The sequence below is a fragment of the Dendropsophus ebraccatus genome, chromosome 7, assembly GCF_027789765.1.
Source record: "Dendropsophus ebraccatus isolate aDenEbr1 chromosome 7, aDenEbr1.pat, whole genome shotgun sequence".
Taxonomy (NCBI): domain Eukaryota; kingdom Metazoa; phylum Chordata; class Amphibia; order Anura; family Hylidae; genus Dendropsophus; species Dendropsophus ebraccatus.
In genome coordinates, this window is record NC_091460.1 from 100582641 (window position 1) to 100601413 (window position 18773).

General features: G+C 39.9%; 1 protein-coding gene across 2 annotated transcripts in view; it reads left to right on the forward strand.

The window, feature by feature from the left end:
* LOC138797604 (fibrillin-2-like) overlaps positions 1 to 18773 on the forward strand; it is a 150226-nt gene that overhangs the window by 104404 nt on the left and 27049 nt on the right. For both annotated transcript variants that reach the window (XM_069977983.1, XM_069977982.1), the window contains exons 10-32: positions 1283 to 1435; positions 1547 to 1774; positions 3153 to 3296; positions 3712 to 3831; positions 3948 to 4073; positions 5517 to 5639; positions 6803 to 7078; positions 7482 to 7535; positions 7628 to 7753; positions 7864 to 7989; positions 10246 to 10365; positions 11513 to 11650; positions 11740 to 11790; positions 11926 to 12051; positions 13118 to 13345; positions 14417 to 14542; positions 14656 to 14784; positions 15615 to 15740; positions 15841 to 15966; positions 16931 to 17053; positions 17289 to 17414; positions 17510 to 17635; positions 18433 to 18555. In XM_069977983.1, the coding sequence (XP_069834084.1) occupies positions 1283 to 1435; positions 1547 to 1774; positions 3153 to 3296; positions 3712 to 3831; positions 3948 to 4073; positions 5517 to 5639; positions 6803 to 7078; positions 7482 to 7535; positions 7628 to 7753; positions 7864 to 7989; positions 10246 to 10365; positions 11513 to 11650; positions 11740 to 11790; positions 11926 to 12051; positions 13118 to 13345; positions 14417 to 14542; positions 14656 to 14784; positions 15615 to 15740; positions 15841 to 15966; positions 16931 to 17053; positions 17289 to 17414; positions 17510 to 17635; positions 18433 to 18555 (3144 nt within the window). The remainder of the gene's footprint in view (positions 1 to 1282; positions 1436 to 1546; positions 1775 to 3152; positions 3297 to 3711; positions 3832 to 3947; positions 4074 to 5516; positions 5640 to 6802; positions 7079 to 7481; positions 7536 to 7627; positions 7754 to 7863; positions 7990 to 10245; positions 10366 to 11512; positions 11651 to 11739; positions 11791 to 11925; positions 12052 to 13117; positions 13346 to 14416; positions 14543 to 14655; positions 14785 to 15614; positions 15741 to 15840; positions 15967 to 16930; positions 17054 to 17288; positions 17415 to 17509; positions 17636 to 18432; positions 18556 to 18773) is intronic.

Below are 18773 nucleotides of genomic sequence, written 5' to 3' on the forward strand. Positions count from 1 at the left end.
TTTTACACCGGCACAGCCATAGCATACCTGTTTCATATGGTGGAGCCGTCCTGCTTTTACACATTCTTAAACACCTGGTCCCTATTAAACTGTTTCCCTGTCTACAAATCCCACACCTCAGTGGCAGCAGGGCATACCAGATGGCGACTGCATTCCATACACCTATTAAATTCCTCATATCCTAAGCTTTTCCCTATAGAGAAGAAAAATGCATGTGCATCATAATTATTCCATGACTTCCTATATCATTGAATTATAATGGAATATAGGCTAAAACTGTGCAGTGAGCATTAATGAATGTCCACGGACTACTGAACCTTATAAGATGTCTTCAGCAGAATTCCCTACTGTGCACACTTAGATGTGTCAAGTGTACAACTCTAAACAAAGTTTCTGGAAGTTTTCTACACCATTTTCTCTTTGGACAGACAGATGCTTCATCCGCCTGATTTCCTGTATCCGGTTGATGAGCTTGGCCGCTGTTAGAATGGACCTCTCTTTCAGTATTAAGCTAGAAGGCATTTTGGCAGTGTCAGCATATGGAGAAGTAGCCTGGTAGCATGTTTACATGTCCCAGAGTACCCCTTTAAGTAAACAATTGACCAGTGATTAAAGGGAAAAAGAAAGAAAAAGAAAAAACAATGGACCAATCCGGGTAGTAAAAGTTTGACAATTCCATAAATCTTCTGAGGGTAAAAGGGTTTACTTTAGGAATTAATGTACGAAGTAGCCAGAGTAATTTAAGTTAAATTCTAAGTTAAATATATTTTATTGGCCCTTTGGCCGGTGAAAATGTACATTACTCATATAGGCTGGTGCTTCTTCATTAACATTTAATATGTACAAAAAGCCTTTTCTTTTACTATGCCAAATGCTGAGCCATACTAGAATATTTGTAACCTATACTACAACAAGCTTATAAAAGTTATGATTACCAATTCACTAATTTTGGAGGACTTGCAACCGATTACCAGTATTCTATTGAGTTTTAATAATTGCAACTTGCAGTGGTTGCCCCCAAATTTTTAATTGTAACAGGAAGAACCATCTTTATTGGCCGTCTTTTAGGAGCCCAAATAACGGCTGTTATTTCATAGTAACATGGTTGTACAAATAACTGCTGTCAAACAGCCAAAAAAACCTGTGGGAACATAGCCTAATAGAGAATTGTTTGTCTATCTGCTGATATAGGTAAATCATTGTGTTATTTCTTTATCAATCCTTTTTTAACAAAAGTCCTAAACTATCAGAATAAATTGTGACTCCATATCCCCTCTCACAGATCAGAGGACTGGCAGCTGTTTCTCTGCATTGATTGGGGGCCGATGTGCTGGAGAGCTTCCTGGCCAATACACTAAAGGCCAATGTTGCTGTGATACCGGACGGTGCTGGGCCTTAGGTCAAACCCCTGAGATGTGTCCAGTCAGAGGGAGCGGTAAGATCTATTGTTTTCATATTTTTTGAAATGTAGGACTGAGACCTCAATGTCATTCTCAATGTAAAGACTTGCATAAACACTAATAAAACTCTATGTAATGATTTACAGACGAATACCGAAGACTTTGCATTGAAAACCTACCTCTAGGACCTGCGTACCCTGGTACCTATCCTGTTGGCCCTGGTGGCGTTGGACCAGGTGGAATCGGGCCAGGAATTATTGGACCTGGTGGAATTGGGCCAGGAGGCATTGGACCTGGTGGATTTGGCCCTATGGGGGTCGGACCTAATGGACAAGGAACAATATCGGGATTGCCCAGTGTGGGCACAGACATTGGTAAAAGTTTAGAAATGGGAATTAATGATCAGAAAATCTGTAAACTCAAAAAACAAAAGTTAATTTACTAGGCACAGTCATCAAATTCATGCTGCCCGAACTAGGCGTTTCAGAGAAATAATAGTTCTAAAGCTGTCTGGGAAGGGGCTCCAAGTCATCAGTTAGTCCCTGACAGCTTCCCCCTGCCCCACTAGCCTTCTTTAATAGATCTCTTGGGAGTCAGTCAAGGCCAACATGGTGGGAAGGAGCCAACAAGGACTGCCCTGTTGGCTGACAGCCCAGTTTCCAGGCAACTTTAGAACTGTGATTTCTTTGAATTGCTGCAGCAGTGTAAAGTAATCAGTGCTCAGATGAAGCCTATAAGGGTCCTAGTAGACCAAGCAATTTTTCATTTTCTCCAATTAACGATTGCAAACTAGCACTTTTGCAAATGAACTGAAATCGTTCACCAAAATACCTGAAACGATAGTTGTTAGTTCTGACCGGTATCATCTTCTCCTCAGTGATGTACACATCGTATGGTTGTTTGCTAGGTGTAATCAACCAAAAAATTAGCAAACGATTAACGATTTTTGGGTTAGCTTTGAAGATGCGATCAACGACACAAAAATGACCTCTCATTAGTTGTTTGATCGCCGCCTGCTTACGTTTTAACAATACTTTATAACGATTTTTTTTGCATTATAATTGCCCCGTGTAATAGGGCCCATAAGTGTTTGGGCAGCATGAAACTGATGCCATGAGTTTTATATTATTCCATATCTGCTTGTTTTTTTATCACATTTACTTTCAGCTGGATCTTACAAGATATATAACAATACAATGAAGAATGAAATCTTAGAGATGATTATCAAAGGGGAACTTCAGCTTTCAAATCAACTGGTACCAGAAAGTATAGCTTTGTAATTTATTCCTATTTAAAAATCTCCAGTCTTCCAGTACTTATCAGCTGCTGTGTGTCCTGCAGGAAATGGTATATTCTTTCCAGTCTGACACAGTGCTCTCTGCTGCCATCTCTGTCCATGTCAGGAACTGTCCGGAGCAGTAGCAAATCCCCATAGAAAACCTCCCAGCAGAGAGCACTGTGTCAGACTGGATAGAATACACCACTTCTGCAGGACATACAGCAGCTGATAAGTTTCAGAAGATTTGAGATTTTTAAATAGAAGTAAACTACAAATCTTTATAACTTTCTGGTACCAGTTGATTTAAAAGATTTTTTTACCAGAGTTCCCCTTTAATAAACACATAAAGAAAAATTTGAAACATATAAGCAATATATAATGTAGTAGGTTACATGTCATGAAGAGAAACATAAATCACTGAATCCGTCAATACTAATATACTGCATTTTGTGTAATATTATTTACCCCATTAGGAACAGCAACACTTAACCAGACTGGAGACATCTGCAAACACTTTACCAACTTGTGCCAGAATGGACGTTGTATCCCCACTCCGTCCAGTTATCGATGTGAATGCAACATGGGTTATAAACAGGACAACCGACTGGAATGTATAGGTAACTAGAAGAAACTTCACAAATATCTAAGCAGATGCTACACAGCAGTTTTTCAAGTTGATGACAAAAAAACATTACTTCTTTGCTTTTCTTTACCAAGTACGGCCATGACTACACAACGTCCCTTTTTTGGACCATTTGATGGCCTTTTTTTTGGATGGCTGTCAATTCAAACGGCCGTTATTTTAAAACATTGGTCAATATTTTTGGAATAACGGTCGTTATTTTGAAATGACCGTTATTTGGGTGCAAAATGACAGTCGTCAAATAGCCAAGAGTGGTTTAAGCCTTTGTGAAAAACAAGACTCAGACCCGTTTCCATAAGACAAGAGTGAAACAAGTTATTCTTTTATTATATTCATACAAAGTTTGACTGTCAAAATATTCTTTTAACAAAAAAATCTCTTGCCTGCAGATGTTGATGAGTGTGCCAGCAGTCCGTGCATTCATGGAGACTGTGTTAACACACAAGGATCATATCACTGTAGGTGTCACGAAGGATTCCAGAGCAACCCCACCAGACAAGCATGTATCGGTAGGTGGCATGGCATTCAGTTTTCAGCATACAATATGTATTTGAATGAAGCTTTTGGGTTATAGAGAAAAGCCTGTGTATATATAATGTGTAAACTTGTCTGTCCATCTTTTCAGATATTGATGAATGCATCATGAATGGAGTAATGTGCCGAAATGGCCGTTGTGTGAACACAGAGGGTAGTTTCCAGTGTATCTGCAATGCTGGGTTTGAGACGACTCCAGATGGAAAGAATTGCGTGGGTGAGTTGCTTTTGTGAGATGTTATATATTTTAACCCTTTATCTTATGTACGACTATAGGCGTATAGAAAGAAATAATAATGATAATAGTCCTCTAATAGGTAATCATGTTGTTCTTACCAGTTATGCACACTAGGGGGGAGATTTATCAAACTGGTGTAAAGTAGAACTGGCTCAGTTGCCCCTAGCAACCAATCTGATTCCACCTTCTATTCCTTACAGATTCTTTGGAAAATGAAAGGTGAAATCTGGTTGGTTGCTAGGGGCAACTAAGACAATTCTACTTTACACCAGTTTCATAAATCTCCCCCTAGATGTATTGTATTAGCATGTGAACTGCAGTTTATAACCCACATAATAAGGCCGCTATCAAAGCAACACAGATACACGAGCAAATGAGGGGCACACCTATGGCTTGCCACCTACCTTCTTACACGCCAGTCACTATATGGTGGCTATGAAGCTTCATCTATAAACTGAAAGGCTCTTACTTAAAGGGGTACTCAGGCAAAAGTTTTTTTTTATTTCAAGTCAAAAGGTTTTAGAAACTTTTGTAGATTTGCTGTTTACTTGTATTTAAAAAAAAAATTTTCCAGTACTTATCAGCTGCTGTATGTCCTGGTGGTGTATTCTTTTCAGTCTGACACAGTGCTCTGCACTGCCACCTCTGTCCATGTCAGGAACTGTCTAGAGCAGTATGGGGATTTACTACTGCTCTGGACAGTTCCTGGCATGGACAGAGGTGGCAGCAAAGAGCACCGTGTCAGGCTGGAAAGGATACACCTTTACCTGCAGGACATATAGCAGCTGATAAGTACTGGAAGACTTTTAGACTGGAAGATTTTTAAATAAAAGTAAATTTCAAATCTATATACTTTCTGATAGTTGATTTGAAATAAAAAACTAGTACCCCTTTAGGACACAGTATAACAGCCTTCCTTAGGTGCTCACCAAATGAGTTCAATAGGGTACACAATATCCCTGATGTTGAATATAATTGGGAGCTCAGGGCCCTGATTATTTGCCTGTGTGCACAGTCTGTCTCTACTCCTTCTGTGAGGTTGTGAAATTATACAAGGTTACCTTAAAAATTTAATTTCCAGAGTGCTCCCATGCTGCAGCTTACTGAATCATTATGCTTAAATCCATGAGATATTTCTTTACATGGCACAAATCTTTGTCCTGTTGTTATAAGCTTACATTACACATCTATTAGGGCCCCTGAGGTTGGCAATAAAACAAGTTGAAATTGACATCTTTATTGCGCACTAGGCTCAATGTAATTTTAAATTACACTGTATTACTGGTGAGAACTCCTGGGTCATATGTCAGCATACTTGTCTGCTGCAGGACCGATCAGATAAATATACAAGACTGAGATAAAGAAACGAGAAAATGATTAGGCCTATGTGTGGTCCGTCAGCTAACACAATCTTTCCCACAGATCACGATGAGTGTGCGACCACAAATATGTGCTTAAACGGGATGTGTATTAACGAGGACGGCAGCTTTAAGTGCATCTGCAAGCCAGGCTTTGTATTGGCACCCAACGGACGCTACTGTGTTGGTAAGAAGTTATCATATACTTTTGCTACTACATATTAATATTAAAGGCAAAGTGCTATGCTCTCCTTTCATACACTCATTGACTATGGTGCTTTGCTTTGAATGTTCATTCCAAATATAGTGTATGTGTCCCCAGCTGTCCATTATATGTGGTAACCGCGACATGCAGGCATATTTTAGGGAATCTTACTTTTTAATATTTATACTAATATACTAATATAATTGTGATTGGTGGGGTAGGTATATATATATATATATATATTATATACACCTTGGATTACAAGTAACAGCGTTATGCAAGACAAGCTAATAATTTAAAAAATGTAACTAGGTAAGTGAGCAAGATTTTGGTAATACAAGCCCACTGTGTCCCCTGATACTGTACTGGGTAGAAAGCTCTCTCATCTGATACCTGATCAGCTCTGCTGGTGATCAGATGCCTTCCGGCTCTCCTCTGGTGTCCATTCGTTAGGAACTGCGAAGGTCCTCCTGTGGAAGCGAGCAGGTCAGCCCTATCTCCTCTCCCTGCTGCTGGAGGACTGAGTGTGAGTAAGGCTGTGGTACCCTCCCAATCCGATATTCAGTGCTTTGACTCCCCAGGGACTCATCCCGACATCTTCTGCTGCTGCTGCCACTGCCGTCTTACCTACACATGGTGATGGATAGTGTATGTTCATTGCTTCCTTCTGACCACTGAATTATCCCCTTCATCAATAGCTGCTCCTTACCTACCTTATTTTTTGAGTTGTGGAACAAATCTTCCATGTTTCAATTACTTCTAATGGGAAAGTTTGCTTTGATATGCAAGTGATTTGGATTACAAACACGTTCCCAGAACGAATTATCCAAGTTTTTACTTTATATCCCAGTAGGTGCATATGACCACTGCTGGCTGAAGAGAAGAGAATCCAAAATAAAGATCCGAGTGTTTCTATCATATGGCTTTATTTACTGTCTTTATAATTTGCTCAGAATGTTATCTCTGATTTCAAGTAGCAGAAATCTATGAGCAGATCCAAAGGGAGCCCTTATAAACAACAAGTCTTAATAATATGCTTACATGTAAACCTTAAAAGGTGTCCATCCTTTTCTAGCATATTATGTATTGTCTATGATTTTGCACCTTTTATTCCAATATATGACTAAGATCTTGTTTGTTTTTAGATGTGGATGAATGCCAGACACCAGGAATCTGTATGAACGGGCGCTGTATTAACACAGAGGGTTCCTTCCGTTGTGAGTGCTTGGGTGGATTGACCATTGGCATTGATGGACGAGTTTGTGTAGACACTCACATGCGCAGCACTTGTTATGGAGGCATTAAGAAAGGAACCTGCGCCCGTCCGTTCCCTGGTGCTGTTACCAAATCTGAGTGTTGCTGTGCAAATCCTGACCATGGATTTGGTGAGCCTTGTCAGCCTTGCCCAGCGAAGAACTCTGGTGAGTATAGCATGATGGATGGCCCTTCCCAGGAAGTTATTAGGACATGGTCACTAGGTTGAGGAGGAGAAGCACAGTAACTAGAGATGAGCGAACCTCGAGCATGCTCGAGTCGATCCGGACCTGAACTTTCGGCATTTGATTAGCGGTGGCTGCTGAACTTGGATAAAACCCTAAGGCTATGTGGAAATCATGGATATAGTCATTGGCTGTATCCATGTTTTCCAGACAACCTTAGAGCTTTATCCAAGTTTAGCAGCCCCAGCTAATCGAATACCGAACATTCGGGTTCGGATTGACTCGAACCTGAACCCCGTTCACTCATCTCTAACAGTAACATTAGTGAAAACACCTTAGATATATAAGGAATATTACTTATATTGCTCTTTTTCACATATTGCAGCTGAATTTTCGGCTCTTTGCAGCAGTGGTATTGGGATAACTGCAGATGGCAGAGGTAAGACGCAGCATCTATATCTGATATATCTATATGTCTAGTGAAATTATATCCAAGAAAGTAAATCTCATTTCATTTTTCCTTTAACACAGATATTAATGAATGTGCCTTAAACTCAGAAATCTGCCCCAATGGCATCTGTGAAAATCTACGTGGCAGCTATCGTTGCATCTGTAGTGTGGGGTATGAATCAGATGCAAGTGGGAAGAACTGCGTGGGTATGTTTGTTATACTGCAATCCACTATATACTTTTCATAGCATACAGCTTTGTGTAGTATTGTTGGAGGACTTCAAGAGTAGACATTGACTTTATACTCCTGATTGCAGATGTGGATGAGTGTGCAGTGAACCGCCTGCTTTGTGACAACGGCTTGTGTCGTAACACTCCTGGAAGTTACACCTGCACATGCCCCAAGGGTTATGTTTTCAAGCCTGAGTCTGAGACTTGTGAAGGTAGGAATACACATTTATACAGGAAGAACATTTTATTTACAATAGTGCTTTACTTATCTACTAGTGCTGAGTGAACTTGCCGAAGTGTACGGGTTTGGCAATACTCTCTGAGCCTGAATTCTTGGCATTTCACTCCGGGAATTTGGCGAGGTTGGATGACACCCTAGGGAGTCCTGGAGAACATGGATACAGCTATAGGCCATAGGCTGAATCCATGATTTCCTGGCAGCCCTACGGTGGTATACAACTTCTCCAGCCACCAGGAGTTAAATGCCAAGACTTTGGGTTCGGAGAACATTGCAGAACATTAACAGTTCACCAAGTTTGCTCAACACTATTATCTACCTCTTTGTTTACTATTCTAATTCCTTAAAGTGTACTTGTCATTATAACTTTCAAAATCGAAATCCACAGTATATGTGAAATAAAGCAAGTGTTTGCAATATACATTCATTATTTTTTTTATCAGGCTGTAAAACTAAGCTGAACCAGAAATCCAGGTCCAGTTTCCTGAAGATATGCTATATAACAGCTATACTTACTGTATACAGGTCCAGTTTCCTGAAGACAGCTATATAACAGCTATACTTACCAGAAATCCAGGTCCAGTCTCCTGAAGATATGTTATATAACAGCTATACTTACTGTGTCCAGGTCCAGTCTCCTGAAGACAGCTACAGTATATAACAGCTATACTTAGGGTATGTTCACACTGAGAAAATACGGCGGAATTCCACAGCGGAGAGATCCACCGCGGAATCCCGCCGTGCATAGTGTCCCCATGTGAGTGAATGAGAGGGCACACACTCCTCCACTGCCGCCACTCTCCGCTCAAGGAAGTGACATATTACTTCTGTGAGCGGAGATCAGCGGCTGCGGAGCAGCGCGCGCTCTCCCATAGACAGGCTATGGAACATTGAGACAGGCGTGATTTCAAGTCGGAAAACTGCTGCAGACTCTGCTGCAGACTCTGCCTGTTTTACTCAGTGTAAACATACCCTTACTGTATAAAGGTCCAGTCTCCTGAAGGCAGCTATATAACAAAGCTATACTTAGTGTATCCAGGTCCAGTCTCCTGAAGGCAGCAATATAACAGCTATACTTACTTGTATCCTGGGCCAGTCTCCTGAAGGCTGCTATATAACAGCTATACTTACTTGTATCCAGGTCCAGTCTTCTAAAGGCAGCTATATAACAGCTATACTTCCTGTATCCAGGGCTTGTCTCCTAAAGGCTGCTATATAATAGCTATACTTACTTGTATGCAGCTCCAGTCTCCTGCAGCTTTTTATTCTTGTGCTGATTGAACAAAAGAGAATAAATACATAAAGTCCTGGCCAGTACAGAGACTCACGGCTCAATGTGTCCATCAATCACATGGCTGCCTTCTCTTTGAGCGTACAGATCACCTGGGAAACACGGGACTTCTTGTGTTTAGACTCTTTGGGGGAAAAAAAGGAGAATCTAAACATAGGAAGTGCCGTGTTTTCCATAATAACTGGAAAAAAAATGAATGTAAATTGCAAACTTGCTTTATATCACATCTACTATTGATTTAGGTTTTGAAAGTTATAACAACAGTTAATACATAAACTCAGTTTTCAGCAATGCATGGCTTTTCTTTAGATCAACAATTTCATTATTCATTAGTGCAACAACCCCCTGAGGAAGTGGCATAAAACTTACATATTATATGCGTTGCTCATACTGAAATTTGCATCCTTATCAGCATTATGCACCTTTTTACTTGACCTAGCCATCTGTATTTGTATTTAACTGTCTTTTCCTTCTTCCTCACATGATTTTGATTTTTTTTTATTCTTTCAAATCAACTGGCACCAGAAAGTTATATAGATTTTTAATTAACTTTTATTTTAAAATCTCAAACCCAGTATTTACAATATTTATCAGCTGCTGTATGCCTTGCAGAAAGTGTTGTATTCTTTCTGGTCTGACACAGTGCTCTCTGCAGCCACCTACTGTTCTGGACAGTTCCTGACATGGACACAGGGGGCAGCAGAGAGCAATGTGTCAAACAGGAAAGAATACACCACTTCCCGCAGGACATACAACAGCTGATAAGTACTTGAAGATTGGAAGAAATTTTTAAATAAAAGTAAATAAAAAAATAAAAAAAAAGTTCTCTTTAATAATTTATGAAAGACTGCATCCTGCAGAAATTTGTAGGCGTTAATAATATTAACAATGACAGACAAATGGTGTCATTGCTTTTCCATCACCTCTTCTTATTTTTAGATATCAATGAATGTGCATCCAACCCCTGTGTTAATGGCGTCTGCAGGAACAATGCCGGTTCTTTTGTGTGTGAGTGCTCATTCGGAAGCAAACTGGATTCCACTGGAACTATTTGTGTGGGTGAGTGTTATTAGGATTCCTCTGGCATTAAGGAGGTCACTGTTTAAATCTTTAAGAAAAATATGGCAGGGATTAACTTATAACCTTGTGTTATATAGTATTGAGACTTACTTTAGTTTTTAGCTTTATGCCAGTAATTTAGCATGTATCATTTACTCCATGAGCACTGTCAGTGTGATAGTTACCAGTTTTGCATTTCATATAACAAAATTGATTATAAAAATGGCTTCTGTCCTAGTACATGTGTATATGGAAACCTTGTATCAATTATTACACTCTGTGGCTAGGTTTTTATTATAATAGAGAAGAATCCTGCTCCACACTGATGAGGGGCAAATACCCCGAAACGGCTGTCTGTGGATGGATGCCTGCCTTGGCAAGCCCTTGTCATGTCGCAATACTCGCACCTTGAGTTAGACCCGCAACCAAGTGGGATTTAGGGGCTACCTATCAAGGTGGTGTGGTGCTCTCCCCATAATGGAGGCACCCCTTGGCAACAGACTAGGGATATCTAGCTATTACCATGTTTTGAGACTCGCAACTGAGGCTCCACGAACTCTTGTTTTGCATATTTAGGTTTTTGCTATGTTAAAGGGGTTTTCCTAATAAAACTTACTTGTCCCCTATCCACACGTGATTGAGGGGGATCCAACCTCCGTGCCCCCTTGTGATCTCCAAATCGGCCCCTAGTTCCTTTGTTTTGAATAGAGACATGGGTTGGTACATGACCCCCGATTCTATTCATTCTCTATGGAGCCACTGGTGAGAGCGACTACAGCACTTGGTTCCCGCTGGTGGATCCTTAGAGAATGAATAGAGCCAGCCCGTGTCTCTATTCAAAACAAAGGAGTCGGGGGCCAATCTGGAGATTGCCAGGGGGCATGGAGGTCGGACCTGCAATTTCTTACTTCTCCCCTATTCTGTGGATAGGGGACAAGTAAGTTTTAATCGGAAAAAAACCCTTTAAAATGGCTGCCGTCTTTCATAATAATGGCTATTATTGCGCAATAAACGTCCATTATTTTTTTTAAATGTTTTTTGCACAATGATGGCCATCATTATGAAAGATGGCCGTTTTTTTACATAGTGTGAACCCAGCAAACACAGTTCTTATTACATTTGTATGTTTCTTCTCTACACTATACAGATAGTATGAAAGGAACTTGTTGGTTGAACCTCCAAGATGGTAGATGTGAAGTCAACATCAATGGGGCCACTTTGAAATCCGAATGCTGTGCGACATTAGGAGCTGCTTGGGGAAGTCCTTGTGAACGTTGTGAAATTGGTAAGACAAAAAAAAACCTCTATCTTTAATGGATACATTCGGATACTTTAGTTACCTATTTAACTAATAAATGTTTGCATTTTATTTAGACCCTGCATGTCCTAGAGGCTACTCCAGGAAGAAGGGGGTCGCGTGTGAAGGTAAAATCTGTGTTTTTAAATAGATTTCTGCAGGGTATCTTTATCACTATGGCTTGTCTGTGTGAGAGTCCTCTCCTTTTTGCATTGAACCTTTCTTGTTGTTTATATTGTTTTTACTGTCTTTACTTTCTACAGATGTAAATGAGTGTGAGGTATTCCCCGGTGTGTGCCCTAATGGACGTTGTGTGAATTCTGCCGGTTCATTTAAGTGCGAGTGTCCTGAAGGCCTTATCCTGGATGGGTCTGGCAGAAACTGTGTTGGTAAGGAGAGAAAAGACGTCTTATATTAGGGTCCTATTAGACCAAGCGATTTTTTAACAATTACCGATTAACGACAAAGAAGAGTTTTTGGGAATGGCCTGAAATCGTTCACCAGAACACACAGAACGATAGTTGTTAGTCACAATTGATACTATGATCATTACTACAATCGTTTACTCCTTCTGATCCCAGCAAAAGAACATAAAATTTGTACTGTACCAATGATTTTATGGTCATCTCAAAAGATGCTAACAACAACACACAATCAATTTTTTGATTGTTGGTTGCATACAAACAAAACGATTATCATTTAAATTTGAACAATATAACGATTTTTCGCACAATAATTGTCCCGTGTAATAGGGCCCTTAATGTTTACATATCATTGATATAAAAATTACTTGGCCCAGAAGGATGTTAAGGAGGTATTCCCATCTCTAAAAGTTATCTTCTATCCATAGGATATAGGTTACAAGTTAGGGTCCTATTAGACAAAGGGATTTTTAAGTGATTAACGATAAACAATCGCAAATGAGTGCTTTTTTAGAACGACATGAAATCGGAACGATAGTCGTTAGTTACGATAGTTACTAAGATTGTTACAACGAGCGTTTGCTCCTTCTGATCCCACCAAAAGAACAAATGATGTGCACAGCGAATATTTACCAAACGTTAAATAATGATTTTATGGTCAGCTTGATTGTTGCCTGCATGCACAAGATAATTGTTTTAATTCGAATGATATAGTGCTCTGGAATCAAGGCCACTTTATAAATAAATAATATTAATAGTGATTTTTTGCTCAATAATCTTCCCTTGTAATAGGGGCTCTTATTCAGTCGGATTCTGATCTCTGCAATGATCACAGAAACAAAAGAAAATTGTACCAGTGAATGGAGCCCACCAGAGCTCTGTTCATTCTCTATAGTGCTGCCAGACATTACCGAGCTGTGAGCTTGTGCATTGGGGATAACTTTTAGAGATGGGAATACCTCCTTAATAACATTGTATATAACATTTCAAGATATATAGCTGAATTACTCTGTATTGTCAATTCTCCACTCAGATATACGTGTGGAGCAGTGCTACATGAAGTGGGATGAGGATGAATGCACATCTCCCCTGCCTGGGAAATACAGGATTGATCTGTGCTGCTGCACTGTGGGGGCTGCCTGGGGTATTGACTGTGAGGAGTGCCCGAAACCTGGAAGTGATGAATATAAGACTATCTGCCCAAGAGGACCGGGCTTTGCTAACAGAGGGGATATCCTTTCTGGCCGTCCATTCTACAAAGGTATTATAGTTTACTGGTTAAGCTATATTTTTACAAATAGTGATCTTGTAAAATATGTCATCTGGCCTTTTGCAACTGTGGTTGAAAGAATAACAAGCAGTAATAAGACATTTTACATATACGTGGACGTTCCATAGGATTTAAAGCACCAGAATAGGGGAGAAGTTGCATATTTTTTGGACATGTACGGCCCTGGAAAAATTTTGGAGGGAAATAATAATGGCAATAGAGAATGAATTGGAATTAACAATAACATTGTATCCGTCACTGATAATACTGGGGGATGATTCACAGTTAGTGGGAGTAAGTAGTAAAATGAAGGAAATCTTGGGCAGGAGATTGAAAATTTTGTAAAGGGAAATGTGATAATGTTTTTTGTATGAGAATTAGGATTTGATAATAAAGATTTAAAAACGAAAAAAAAAAAAAAGTTACTTCTGTTCAAAAATCCAGTTTTCCAGTATTTATCAGCTGGTATATGTCCTGCATTAATGGTGTACCCTTTCCAGTCTGACACAGTGCTCTCTGCTGCCATCTCTATCCTAGTCACAAACTGTCCAGAGCAGGAGAGGTTTTCTATGGGGATTTGCTATTGCTCTGGATTGTTCCTGACATGGACAGAGGTGGCAGCAGAGAACACACACACTAGAAAGAATACATCACTTCCTGCAAGACATACAGCAGCTGATAAGTACTTTCTGAAACCAGATGATTTGGAAAAAGGAATTGCTGGAGTACCCCTTTACTTTAGAAGTGATTTCCCCTGTTTATAATACTTCTAATTACTAATAATCATTACAAATAGCATACATGTCATAAAAAAAAAGTTCTGATCGGGTGGGGTCTCATTACTGGGACCCCCGCCCCCCCCACTGGACAGTAATTGCTGCAAACCGGGGAGTAAAATGTGTTTCGCCTGGCTTGTTGTCCTGATCAGTGAGGGTCTCAACAGACCCCAACCAATCAAAACTGTTGACCCGTTTTTTTTTTTTTTTTTAAAGACATTGCATTTAAAAAACTTGAACTTAACATTTAATTATGCTTTATGCCATTTGTTTTTACTCTTCTTAGATGTGAATGAATGTAAGGTATTCAACAGCCTGTGCAACCATGGAACATGCCGCAACAGCATCGGAAGCTTCAGGTGTAATTGCGAGGGTGGCTTTACGCTGGATGCTGACGAAAGGAACTGTACTGGTAAGGAATTGTTTGTAATTTCTTATCAATATGTGACACGAATTGTCAACCGCATAAAACCCCTGGCCTGGATAATGGAACTAACATTGTTTGTTTTACCATCATTATTACAGACATAGATGAATGCAGAATATCTCCTGACCTCTGCGGCCATGGAACATGCGTCAATACTCCTGGAAGCTTTGAGTGTGAATGCTTTGATGGTTATGAGAGTGGATTCATGATGATGAAGAACTGCATGGGTAATTATGAATATGACATTTCCTTATATCATATAAGCATGCAAAATATATATTGTAGGGAAAGGTTTTAGGAGTGCTTGAATAATAGGGGTAATCTCTAAACTACCCAAAAGAAAAGTACTTGGGCAGCAAGGGCATATGTACCATGAAGGGGGTCCATGGAGAGAGGGGTCTCAGCCCTGCTTGGTCCCATGACCAGGCAGGACTGTCCTGTTTTTAATTAAGTAATGCAGTTGTTAAAGGGAGTCCATCACTAGGTTTAATGTGGGCAGCATACACTAGTGACTGAAATGCTGAACAGATCTGTGTATTACTTACATCTTTCTGTTCAGTCATTCTCATGATATGCAGGAGAATAGGATTCTTGCCGCACCACTCCCCCCACCCTTCAGCCGCTGATTGACAATTGACTGACAAATGACTGCCTATACACAGCATGGATAGATAACTGCCAATCAGCAGCTGGTTGGCTGAGTGTGCTGGTGTTCATGAATATCCAGGACTACTGAGCATACTGAGAGAACTAGTTATTGTCCATGATATTCAAAGGGATATCTTCAAATCAGCTGCATAGAACAATGTAAGTGACATCATACTGTTCAGCTTCTCTGTCACTAGTTTATGCTACTCTTAGATAGGACAGCATAAACCTACTGACAGTATCTCTTTAAGATAGCTTCAGTTACTCAATTCATCAAACAGCAATACACACACACATATATATATATATATATATATATATATATATTTATATATATGTGTATATATATATATAATAAATTTCATGTTTGACTGTACCATAAGTGATCTGATCTTCCCTTTGCTTACAGATATCGATGAATGTGAAAGAGACCCACTGCTGTGTAGAGGGGGAACCTGCATAAACACAGATGGCAGCTTTGAATGTATTTGCCCCCTTGGTCATGAGCTGACTGCAGAAGGCAATGCCTGTATCGGTATGAAACTTTCAGAATATTTTTGTACCTATTAATGCCAAACAACTGTAAGGAAGATGCACTTATATAATAGTGTGCATGTAATTACTGTTTTCTCCAGACATAAATGAGTGTTCCTTGAGTGATAACCTCTGCAGGAACGGACGATGCATCAACATGATTGGAACCTACCAGTGCTCTTGTGATTCTGGCTTCCAGTCAACTCCTGATCGGCAGGGTTGCATAGGTGAGTAATTCATTCCAATCCATCTGCGTTCATGGAATATACAGGTCTCAAAAGAAATCTCAAGCAGCCAATCAATTGTGGAAAGTTAGCAGAATTTCTCTTCTTATGAGGTAAAGGAAGTACCATGTAAGTGTCCCAGTTAACCCAGAGAGTCCACTAATATATGTAATAGATGAGGAATTCTCAATCTTACGGCTAATTAACCCTTTATTTACTAATCAAAAACTTTCCACATCTGTACTATATTAACTTGTAAACTTTGTATAGGAATACATTTCCCGTATTGACAGTGGCTTAAGTTTGCAGCCTAAATTACCAAATTTGGGAGATTAAGAAATTTCTATATTCCATCCCAATAGTCATATTTTTAGATGAATTTCCGATGCGGAAAACGGTGAAGTCCACAAATAGAGATGAGTGAACTTTTCAAAAGTTTGGTTCTGCAAACAATACCCTATGGTTCTGGTTCAACCAAACCTTAAACGAACCACACTAATACAGTTTGACAATTGCAGGCGTTATGCTGGTTAAGCCATTCAAAAAATTAGCTCATCTATACTTACCTCTCTGCATTGCCCTGGTTTACTTCTCCAATATCCGCCAAAATGCATTTCAGCCAATCACTGACTGAGACAGAACAGCACCGCTGCCAATGATTGGCTGAGCGGGCTGCAGGTGGACTGAGACATCGGAGACCCGGAGGAGGACAGTTGAGAAAACTATTTTTTTTTGTTTTTTTAGATGTGTGGCTGCCATCTTTCCTAACTTTGCAAAAAGTTCGGTTCGGTACTGAACTGAACTTTTTGTAAAGTTCGAAACATATCTCAGTACGGAAAGTTCAGTTTGCTCATCTCTATCCACAAACTAGAGATTACTATGGGCCCGTATTATCCTGCTTGGTCTCTGTTGTTTTGTCATATCGCAGTCTCAAGATTAATATGTACACACAATATATCTGTTGCAGATATTGATGAATGCACAATCATGAACGGAGGATGTGACACCCAATGTACCAATTCAGAAGGGAGCTATGAATGCAGCTGTAGTGATGGATATGCACTTATGCCTGACAAGAGATCCTGTGCTGGTAAGGAAATGGCATGAATTAGGTGAAATAAAGTATATTATAATTACATAACTATGTAGAAGAGATGTTGCTTGATACGAAAGGCACTTATCAGTATTGTGTGTGGGACAAGTAAGTAAATAACCAGTAACATTTACTATTGCACGCTGCCTCCTAGTAAATAGTACAACATTGAATGTTATGATCCTCTACCCATACACTATTATTAAGGAATACGTCATTTATTAAATCCTAGATATTGATGAATGTGAAGACAACCCAGACATTTGTGATGGTGGGCAATGTACAAACATTCCTGGAGAATATCGTTGTTTGTGCTTCGATGGTTTCATGGCTTCCCTGGATATGAAGACATGTATAGGTAAAGTAGCTCATTGACTAATTATTGCTACCTATACTAAAGGTGTTTTAGTTGGTTCATGTTATTAACACAGTCTTCTCTTTTTTTTTGCATAGATGTCAATGAATGTGACCTTAACCCTAACATCTGTCTACACGGAGAGTGTGAAAACACCAAAGGCTCGTTCATCTGCCATTGTCAGCTGGGTTACTTTGTAAAGAAGGGAACTACAGGATGTACAGGTATAAGTTTTATTCCAGAATTCCACTTGCAACACTAGTAAGTACTGCTAATTAGAGATAAGCGAGCACGCTCTACCGAGTATAATATTGGCTCAAGTATCGGGCTACTCAAAAGTACTGGAGCTAATACTGAGTACTGCTCGGGCGCTCGGTAACATAAAGCTTGTTGAAAGGATGCTGAGCACAATGTATTTCCATAGCCATAAAGTGTAGCTGTTACGATCAGCCCTTCTGGATCAGTGGCGAAATCCTCTGCTAATCCAGAAGGTTGGATCTCCATGGATACAAATTAGATGATAATGCATTATTTTCTGACTGTGTCTCCCTCTCCAAGTAGACGCGACCTTCTGGATTAATAGAGGATCTTACCTCTGATCCGAAGGGGCAGATCATCACAGGTACACTTTAAACCGAGAGGAGGGGGGGACTAGGGAAAATATACTTACTGTACCTTTTAGGTCTTCTATCTGTCTTCACTATCGCCGCTGAGACGGGACTGCAGCTGCTTGGCTTAGCAGCGATAGTGAAGACAGATAAAAGAGTTGTAGTTGTAAGTATACCCCCAACCAACCAACAGAGCACAGTCAGGGTTAAGTTAACCCCCTGGGGGACAGACTGTCACTTTCCAATTAACCAGGAACCCTCCACTCTGCTGAGTCGGGGGACATCTGGTTAATTACTTGGGTGTTACATTGTTTTCAATAGGGCTCTATACTTGAGTATTTTGGTGCTCGCCCATCTCGTCTGTCGATGTGTATTACCATAATGTAATAACTGTCTTCTTTTTGTTGCTGCAGATATTGACGAGTGTGAAATTGGCGCACACAATTGTGATGTCCATGCATCTTGTATCAATGTACCTGGCAGCTTTAAGTGCAAATGCCAAACAGGTTGGGTTGGAGATGGACTAAAATGTGTCGGTAAGTAAGACTGTCAATGTTTTATTTAAGGCTTAGCTCTAGAGAGCTAAGGGATTTACAAAGAATTGATCAAAGGGATCAGTTCAGTCTTGTCACATTTACTTAATCTTCAGGAAAGGAAAGTCTGCATGTAAGAAAGGAGGGAGTGCCATATTGTCTGCCTTTTGACTACGTGTATGCTGAGGTGTATGAAAGCTCCTGGCAGGCCTAACTGGCAT